Source organism: Hydractinia symbiolongicarpus, chromosome 10, assembly GCF_029227915.1.
Source record: "Hydractinia symbiolongicarpus strain clone_291-10 chromosome 10, HSymV2.1, whole genome shotgun sequence".
Taxonomy (NCBI): Eukaryota; Metazoa; Cnidaria; class Hydrozoa; order Anthoathecata; family Hydractiniidae; genus Hydractinia; species Hydractinia symbiolongicarpus.
This window is the reverse complement of record NC_079884.1, coordinates 19,843,330-19,854,111: the sequence shown is the minus strand read 5'-3', so window position 1 is coordinate 19,854,111 and position 10,782 is coordinate 19,843,330. Positions and strand designations below refer to the sequence as shown.

Genomic DNA, 10,782 nt, shown 5'->3' with positions numbered 1-10,782 from the left:
CCTGTAAGATAAACTTTTATATGCTTTATTGTAGCCTGTCAATCGTGTGCTCCTGGGACACACTGGGGTAACTTGATATTCCCCATAAACCTCTGATGCATCCTACTGAAAATTAATAGCTAATAGACGATAGTGAAATAATTTCCATAAAGCAACGGGAAGGCTTCTGCAGAAAAAAAAACACAACAGAAATCTTTTAACAAATGTTTTAGACAAAGAGCAAATTTATTGTTGCCACAGCCTACCTATTAGCTAGCGGGACAGCATGTTTAAGCAGATACTTTAAACCTCTTTTCTCTCAAGAATTAACATTAGTTGTATTCATACAAAAAAAAATCAACATACTAATTTCTGGAAGGTACTTGATAGTAGCAGCAAGTATATTTGAAGAACCAGTATTTGATTTGGATAGGCTTTTAACAAGTTCATTGATCAGAATTATTCCAACATAATGCTCAGAAATGTAATTATTATGTGTGAATGTAGTATTACATCACAGTGGCGGCAAAAATATGCTTAAAAATGTCATCTCAATAATTTTTAGATTCCCATGGCTGTACTTAGAGAAAGAATAGGCATAAAATACAATTTGGTTTTGTTCATATGCAATATTATTACCGAGACTGCTTCAGCACAAAAAGGATTTGGAATAAAGAAAAGACCTCTATTTTTGTCATTGTAGCTTTAGAGAAGCTTTTAAAAGAGTGACACAAAGTTATTTGTGTGGCTCTGAGAAAATTAGGTGTAGATGAGTGGCTAGTTAAAATGGTACAGTCTATGCGCAAAAATGTTAGAAGTCCTGTCAGGATTAATGATACATTTAATGGTGAATTTAGTATAAACGTTGGCGTAAATCAGGGTTCTGTACTTAGTCCTTCTTTGTTTGTTTTAGTCCTAGAGGTGCTGTTGATGGACTTTAAAACAGGGTGTCCATGTAAATTATAGTATGCTGATGATTTGGTCCTCATGGCATAGTTGATAGTAGAATTAGTTTAAACGTTTAAGAAGTAGAAGAAAGGTCTAAGAGAGAAAGGTTTGAGAGTGAATGCAGCAAAGTCTACAGTCATGATTAATGACATGTGTGACCGTGTAGTTAGAAAGTGGCAGTAGGTACTTAATCTTAAGAGGAAGATAAAGTTCAGATGAGATAAGAAGCGGGGTAATTATTCGTTGCATTAGAGATGTTATATTTAGAATCTAGGAAAGAATGGAGGAGAATAAATTGGTAGGAAAGTGCAGAAACTTGATAGTTCCTGGGACAAAGGTAAGAGGTAGACCGAGAAAAGCTTGTCAGGAAGTAATAAAGGCAGACTTGATGTAGGAATTCGAGTTTAAAACTAACACAGTCTAAATCTTACTAGAAGAAGGTCATTATACCCTGTTTAACATACCTAGCATGAAAAAAGGATGTGATGTCATGATGATGCCTGCCTAGCCAACAAAGTAACAAACACTAATAGATTTGTAATAATAATATTGAAATAATCAATGATTATGAAAGTTCCTCTGTCAGCATTATTAGGAAAAGGGAAATTTTAATCTCAGCACTTGACACTCCTACAGCCTCTGTCTTGATCTACATAGCTGACCTGTCTACTGCATAATCATCAGGCAAATTATCTTTATCCTAAATAAACTCAGTGTTAAAAGCAAACTCTGATAATTACTCTTTCAAGCTAGCTTTTTCTCATAATAGCCAAGACACCTTAGTCATTACATAATCACTTCTCACCTACAACATTTTGATTGGTTTTCTTATTTGGCTTGCTATCCTAAGCACCCCAATATGCTGGTCTTCCCCTCTCAACACTCCTGCAAATCTGTTTCTCTTCTGACTTAGCCTTTACAGTGCTGTGCTTATAGACACTTATACACCACTGTGCTTTAAGTAGATATAACTACCACCTGATATCTACTCTTTCCAAAGCTTCCTCATTTTCTATACACTGGTCAACCTCATATTCCACACATCAATATAATTGAGAGAAAGAACATTGAAATGTTATTTATTTGTAAGAAGGTCTTTGTGACATGCAGATCCCACATGAAAAGTGATTTCCCTGCAGTAAAGCACTGTCCATCTAAATACTCCAGGCTTCGAATCAGCCTTTAATTCATTTCTGCACTCTGAAATTCCTGAGGTAAATGCCAATGTGTAAATAAAGCAGGCATGCAAATAACATATCACGTCAACAATTTTTTGCTCATGCGAACAAATCTGAATTAAAAAGGCTGGTAATGCCCCATATATTTACAGAACTCATCCCAACTATTGGGTAGAACACAAAACACTGCATGTGCTTTTGATGCACAGTTCAGAAGATATCGAAGTTTAAAGATTGGTGATGATATCATCAAGGTTTAAGTAATGAATGTATTTATAGCTTATATTGCATCTACCAGAAATTGTGACTTTCAAAAGACTTCCTTGTTCCTGAAAAAAATATTTAAATGTCAGTCTGGGAGTCATAGTCAAGTTATACACTTTTTGCAAGGTTTGATCCCCTAGTTTATATGTATTTTCATTCAGATTAAAATGGTGTGGTTTTATGTGTCTAAAATGCTTCGGTAAGTCACAGTTTTGGTTCATACTACAAAATAAAGTTCCTGACATTTGTTCTATTGTGTGCCACGAAATTGGAGCAAAGTTCTATGTTCCCTATTTTGTGACTTTTAAAACATCACACAATTTTTCACTGCAATCATTATTATATAAGACGAAACATTAAGGTGATTAAAGAGGCTTTTAAAAAAGATATGACATAGTAAAATTGTAAACCCACCTTAAACTATCTGATGGTGATTTTGGGGAAGCAATGTTAAGCTTTTGAAGCGATTTTTCTGTTTCAATCAGTTGTTGTTGCAATTCAAAACAATCTCTTATTAATGGATTATCAATATCTTCTTTATTAGATTTAACCAAACTGTTTTTACCCCCAGCAGGTTTTTTAGTATTGTATAAATCCATTCTAAAGTATAACACATATAATATAATCGAAATAACATACTTTTATATGCTGTACCATCATTCTGCATACTTGCTTCTTGACAGTTCGTTGTATATGTATAAAAGAAATTTGGCTATAACATTTTATTTGAAATTACAATTTATATTTTTCAGAAGAACTACTAAAACTATATGTGATGCTCTCTAGAAAAATCTATCATTTCTATTTCGAAAACATATTTTTAAAACAACAGAATTGCATATTTCGTACTTTCAAAAATACGAATACTCTAATATTAAAATACAAATGCTGATTTCTAAAAAATACGAAATATGAATTTTGGATTTTTTTCTAAAAATAACAAAGAAAAATTTGGATATATATTTTTGTTCAATGTACAGTTTTAGTGATTTACGAACGCAATACATCGATGTTTACCATTCACAGGAGCGTGTTGCATTTTAGAATAGAATACGGCGATTTTTAAATTTCGCAGGGTTATTTTCTCATCATTTTAAAGAATAAAATACGATGATTTTTTTAACTTTGCAGGGTCATTTTCTTGTCATTTAAGAACAAAATACGGAGATTTTTAAGCTTAGCAGGTGATTTTCTCAGCATTTTAGAATAGAATACGGTGATTTCTGAGCTTTCGCAGGATCCTTTTCTTCTCATTTTAGAATAGAATACAGAGATTTTTAAATTTCGCAGGGTTATTTTCTCATCATTTTAAAGGATGATTTTTTTAATTTTGCAGGGTAATTTTCTTGTCATTTAAGAACAAAATACAGAGATTTTTAAGCTTAGCAGGGTGATTTTCTCAGCATTTTAGAATAGAATACGGCGATTTCTGAGCTTTTGCAGGGTCGTTTTCTCCTCATTTTAGAATAGAATGCAGAGATTTTTAAATTTTGCAGGGTTATTTTCTCATCAATTTAAAGAATAGAATACAATGATTTTAAGCTTCGCAGAGCCATTTTCACATCAATTACAAATGAAATATGGCGACATGTAAATCAAAATGCGATGATGTTTTAGCGTCATAAAGTCTTATGTTTGTCGCTTTAGAATAAATTACGCCAACTATAAAGCTTTGTGTTAAACCATTTTCATAGCTTTGCAATTAATTCTTACATAATCTAACAAACAAATCGTTCTCTTCATATTTGTCTGTTTTGTTGAACAGTTTTGTCTTTTTTGAATTGCTTCATACCCCAACGAGGTAATGGAAATATTACAAACGTTTATGAAATTCGAATTTCTATTTTTTAAAACACAAAAAACAAAATTTGTATTTCTACAAATAGAAATACAAATTTTGTATTTTTTAAAATATGCGTATTTCGTATTTTAAAAATATTTTAAAAATACGAATACTGAAGTTGTCGATTTTTCTAGAGTGCATCACATATTCAGTCCCTAAGATAATTTAGCTGCAAAAACATATTAGATTGTGAAGCACCTTAAACAAAAATCACATAACCAAGTCTGGCATACAGCAGGAAATTATGTTTTTAAAGAAATGCTTTTGTAAAGTCAAATTTATAAAAGCTGTTGCAATATCTTACCTTTTTATTCTTTGTGATGGTTGAAACATGTGGTATCATATCAAGTTTTTTTGTCGTAAAATTAGAAGGGAAACATAGCTAGCTGATAACACAACAAATAAATTAAAGCTTGGTTATATATATGTTAAAGAAAGATTTCTGCAAGCAATTTTATTTTCTGCTGTCCAAATTTACAACATATATCAGGCCTATAAATTAGGGTAGAACAATTGCTGTTGCTCATGCAAAAGCTCGCCCAATACTGAGAAATAAGAAACTAGCTGAGCCATTAATTGCTTCCCCAATTCCAAAAAAACACATGGAAATCAATGTTTTTTCTTATAAATTACAGTAAAAAAGAACCAAAATATATAAAAAAGATAAAATAAAATAGATAAAAAAGACTGATAAAATATGAGTTTATAAACTTATTCTATTTATTCATACTGCTTGAAAAGGTTAAATTAATGTAACCTTGGGGGAGCAATTTATTTCTCAGGAGATACTTTCTTATTGATAGGCCTGCTTTATTAACCCCTGAACTGTGCCTACTTTCATCACTTAGCATACACGTACAGTCAAACCTGCATATAGTGGAAATCTACTGTTCTGAAAAAAGTGTCAGCTATGTACATGTCTGCAAGGTAGAGGTTTTCATAGCAAATGATGATTTACGTTGCATAACACGAATTTCACTCCACCCCATTCACCCTATGCCCATTGCAGAAACTATCTGTCCCTCCAAAGACATGTCGGTCGTCAACTGTCCCTTACATTGGATTTCAAGTGATTAAATAGGATTAAATAATAGAAATTTGTACTTAAGGATTGGTAAAATACTGTATATGTAATATATATAAAACACACAAAAAAGGTTTACAACCAAAATATAAGGCCTGTAAATCAAAATAACCTGGTAAACTTAAAAAGCTGTTGTGCAATGCTTAGTGACTACTACTGCCCTGTGGGACAGCTACCTATTATAATAATACAAAGAATGTTTCTGTCTGCAACAGGCAAAGTGAATGTGTTTGTTTTTCTGTCATGTTGTCAAAAAACTTATGTCTCAAATGTTAATCGTCAAATTAACCGTTACAACGTCAATAACTTAATTCAAATTGCAAAGTACATATGTGACGGTATTGGGGAGTAAAGAGTGACCTGATTCATCATCATCATCATTATCATTTTGTCTTAACATCCTTTTTCCATGCTAGCATGGGTTGGATGGGGTATATAAATGACCCCCCTTCCATCTGATCTAGACTGTGTAAGATCAAATTTTTCTCCATCAAGTCTGTCCTTATTTTCTCTTGCCAAATCTTTCTTGGAGGTGATAAGTTCCCTGGGCTTTGGTCCAGGAACTATCAAGTCTCTCCACTTTCTTAGCCAATTATCTTCCTTTATTCATTGCAAGTGTCCCAACCAACTCAATCTCCTTATCTGGATAACATCTTTAATACTACGGATACCTATAGCCTGCTTCTTAGCTCATCTGAACTCTTTCTGTCTCTCAGAGTGGCCTTGTACATAACCATTCTCATAGCATTCCTTTACAAACCATTAAGATCTTCATGCTTCTCACTACTGTACAGCATAACACTTCTTACACAGGTCTCATACAACCTACCTATTACCTCAATTGACAAGACCCTGCTAGTCAACAAAAGAAATAACTCTATGGACTTTTTCCAAGCAGAACCTATCATGCAAGTAACACTTCTTTCCACACCACCTTCACTACCCAACATATCACCTGAGTAACAGAAGTTCTCAACTATCTCTAACGAGCCACTGTTGTACATCATTAAAGATGGAAATATTTCATTGTTTATAATCTTAACTTTTCTTCAATACCACTGCACTTCTTATGTACCCAATGCTTACAAGTCTAACAAAAAATTGAGTCACTACCAACCCCTTTTCTGCAACTCCACAAGGCCACTTTCCCACTACAAGGTCATAGTTGGCTTAATGCTACTAATCATGACTTAGACTTTGCTGCATTCACTCTTACCCTTTTCTTCTAGTATTTCCTTCCACTTCTCAAACTTTTCAACTAACTCTTCCATCGACTCCGCCATGGGAAACAGTGTTCTCTTTTTCAGCCATCTGTTGATGGCTGAAAAAGAGAACACTGTTAAAAAACCGCTTTCGAATAGAGAAGACCGCTTTACAACCGTGGATTCGATTGTTGCCGTAATTTTTGCTTCGTGGGATATTGCATATTCTAAAATTCGCGTTAACTAAATGCATTTTTGAAAACAACCTTGCTCAACAGCGTTAATTTAATGTCTTTTTCCAAGTAATTTCATTAAACTGCGTTAATTTCATGACCATTAATTTAATTTTCGGTAATTTCTTGACTCATTAATTTCATGGAATTAGGTAACTTATCAATCACTCTTTCAATAACTTTCATTACTTGGTCAACCAACTTCAACCCTCTATAGTTATTCCTTTTTAATGTTGCCCCTACAACAATTCACTATTACACTCGAATGCCAGTCAATCTGTATAACACATCCCTTAAAATCTGTTTCGGAAGATTTTGAATTAGTTCAACTACAGTATATTCAGATACTTTACCAACTCTGCAACAACACTTGATACTCCTGCAGCCTTGCCAATCTTCATTTTCCTAATAGCCTCCACTACTCATTCTGTCTTGATCTGTATAGCTGGTCCTTCTACAACGTCATCAGGCAAATTATCCTCATCTCAATCAAACTCAGTGTTAAGCAACCTCTGATAATGACTCTTCCAAGCTAGCTTTTTCTCCTTCTATGTGCTAGCCAAGACACTTTCATGGTTACATATACACTTCTCACTTACAACATCTTGATTAGTCTTCTTCATTTGCTTTGCTATCTTGAACACTTTATTGGGCTGGTCATCCCTTCCTAACACATCTGCAAAATCTGTTTTTCTTTGCTTCTGATTTTGCCTTAACTCTGCTGTACAAGCATGATGGTTAGCTTCTAAGTAAATATTCTTACTATGACCTGACTTCCACCTTTCCGAAGTATCCTCTTTTCCTTTATACACTGGTGAACATCATAATTCCACCACCAGGTCTTTGACTAGCTGGTCCTTTGGTCCACCCACAGGTATTATCAGAAGCTTCTGGAAGGCAATTTTTCAAAGTAGTCCAAGTACTTTCCACATTTTCATTATCACATTTGACCATTGGCCATTGCCAAGCTTTTACATTGAATTGTCTTGCTACAATCTCTTCCTTCAGCTTTCAGATTCTACGACGGGGCCTGTACTTTCTCTTGGCTTCTTTAACACTCTTCAAGATAATATCTCAAATCATCAACCTATGCTGGGAAACACACTTTCCCCTGATAACTTTCAGATCCTTCACCACTGTCTGACTCTCTAACAAGAAAGTAGTCCATCTTTTTCTGACAACCACCTGACTTCAGCCTACTCTGTCTCTTACTGAATAATGTGTTGCAAACCACAATGTCCATTGTCATTCCAAACTCAATCAATCCCTTCCCTTCCTTATTTCTGCTTCCAAATCTGTAGCCTCCATGCACAACCCTAAAACCTTCAGATGACTTTCCAACATGACCATTAAAGTCGTCTCCACCGTGACAAGTTCACTGTCTCTGAACCTTAATTTGACTGCTATTAACTTATCATAAAACTTACTTTATCTTCCTCACTGAGTCCACACTGTGGAGCATAAACTGACATAAAAGTGACAATTCTATTACCTATCAAAAACTCTATCACTATAATACAACTACTAACACGCATAACATCCATTACTTTTTCTACCCACGTCTCTGTGACGAATATGCCAACCCCTTGATATCTATCACTATTACCAATCCAAAAAAATTATACCTTGCCCTTCCACCTTCGTCAAATCTCACTGAAGCTCCTCTCCACCTGACTTCCTGAACACAACACATATCAACAGATTATGCTCTAACATCTCAACTACCTCACCTGCTCTACCTCTCAGTGTACCAACATTAACACATCCTCAACCTAGTGTTATCTATCCTGATTGGTTAAAAATTATCAAAAAAAAGTTTCTATTATTGCAATCTTTTCTTTCTGTATTAAAATTACTTGTTTGTTTGGATTCACACTTGTTTGCATTTAACGTGAGAAAACAAATTATTTTATTTGATAAATTTTCTATTTAGTCTATGCTGAAGCATCATCAGATCATAATAATAATTAAAAAGTTTTCTTACAACATCTAAAATACTGTTAAAATTTTATTTATTCACATGAGGCCACTATAAAATTTCAAGTGCCCTTATGTACTCAAGAACCAAAGCTCACAAATATTAAAAAATTAGCACAGTTCATATTCACACTATAATGAACAATTTAAGCATAACTATCAATTATTAGTTCCCCTTTAAACCTCGAAAAGCCATGTATTTTTTTTCATTTTAAAATAAATAATGGAAATTTTAAAGCTTCATAAAGCCGAGTTCTTGGAACTTCATAACGTAAACACAACGATTTTAAGCTTAGGATTGTTAAGTTTTCGTAACATTAAATCGAGATACGGGAATTTTGTGCTTCAAATGGCCAGGTTCAGTCATTTCAGAAGGAAACACTTAAGTATTAAAGCTTTGTACGGACTTCCTATCAACATTGTCGAAAAGACGAAGACATTTTAGCTACATGGGTTCAATTTTTTCTTCATAACCTTATGATGAATTTTTAGACTTCATATTTTCAAAACTATAGTTTTCTGTATTTCGTATTTTTAAATAAGCAATTCGTATTTTTAAAAATGCAATTCGTATTTTTAAATATGCAATTCATATTTCTAAAAATACACATTTCTAAAAATATGTTGCAATTTTTTTGAGGTGCCTATTTTATTGTAAAATTGAAAGATATACATGAGAAAACATTATCCTGAAAATTTTATTGAAAACTGACAACCAGAACATGTTCAAATGTGTCATAGAAATATCAAACTCACCCCAATTTCTCTTTACCTACAGAACCGCCATTGCCATTGCACGAATCATGCGATAATAAATGCACAGCAAAATCAATATATATATATCAAAAAATAATTTTTGCGTGTAGTTCCCCTTTAGCTTTAATTTCTGTAATTTGAACTTAAGTTCTTATAAAAGAGTGTGCATTTGTGACTTAATTAGAATTCAAGCAGTTTTTTATTTAATGCTTTTGAACTTCTAATTAATTACTTCTAATTAATTAATTTAATTCTTGTTAGGACAAGTAGTCAAGTATATTGTAGATTCCTTCTACCTTATGTTTTTGTACTTAGGATTCGTTATCATTGTAATGGCACTGGACTTGAAATTGAATTGAAAAATAACTAAACAAAGTGAGGCCACAAGAATGTTAATGTGTTGTTCCTACTGTTAAAAACAAAACAAGATTGTTTATTAGTAAATTCGTTGAAACAAAAACGACATTGGGAACGGAATTGTTAATGTGTTTTTCCTGCCATTAAAAACCAAACGAGATAGTAAATTTGTTGGAACAAAAAGGACATTGGGAGCGAGATTGTTAATGTGTTGTTCCTGCCATTAAAACGAAACGAGATTGTTTATTACTAAATTTGTTGCTAGGAATGAGATCCTTAACACTTATTTTATTTAGGCTGGAAAATATTTAATTTGTTAATTAATTAAAAAAACACAATGAAAAATATGGCGCGCTTTTTAAGGAATTTATAAATCATTTTTTTCTGATAGAAATTTGATCAAAATATTAGTTGTATATTTTAAACAAGGTAATTTAAATGAGTGTAATGTAAATATGAAATTAAGAAAACATAGCAGTCTTGGTCATGAATATTTGCACCCACATGTGGTGGTACGTACGCCTACACTAACACAGGCGTGCGATCAGTATCGCACACCTAGCTTATGATTTTGGCGTGCAATTATTACATTCAGGAGAGCGGCAGCGCAGAGTTTTAGAAGTATTGTTTTTTACTTTTTATTTGCTTCTTTTTTGTTTGTTAATTTATTTATTTCAGTAACAAGATGTTTACAAACCATGTTCACAATAAGCTGCCATATTGAATGAAGCATGTGAAAAGTGTATAACCAAATTTGATGCAGACTCCAAACAACCCAGTAGTAAATGGCCTCTGCGCTTAGGAAATAATGGTTTTCGCCTGGTGGGAGACGAGTTAAAAAATATAATATAAATGTTGAACATTAAATATGGCACTTCAGTAATCGTTAATTATGACAGCTATACGTTCGATTGCACCGTAACACTTGTGGTTGGACTGGTATACTTTTCAACACGACTTA

General features: G+C 33.2%; 1 protein-coding gene across 3 annotated transcripts in view; it reads right to left on the bottom strand.

Annotated features, from left to right (window-relative positions):
- The window catches only part of LOC130612300 (coiled-coil domain-containing protein 18-like), a 54,071-nt gene extending 44,869 nt beyond the window's left edge, over window positions 1–9,202 (bottom strand). For 2 of the 3 annotated variants that reach the window (XM_057433612.1, XM_057433611.1), the window contains exons 1-2: window positions 4,517–9,200; window positions 2,784–2,969 (exon numbers count right to left, since the gene is read on the bottom strand). In XM_057433612.1, coding sequence (XP_057289595.1) covers window positions 2,784–2,969; window positions 4,517–4,545 — 215 coding nt within the window. In that variant the 5' untranslated portion in view covers window positions 4,546–9,200. Of the gene's footprint in view, window positions 1–2,783; window positions 2,970–4,516 lie in introns of all 3 variants that reach the window. The other variant, XM_057433610.1, reaches the window with a different exon arrangement.
- Between the last annotated feature and the right edge of the window lie 1,580 nt (window positions 9,203–10,782).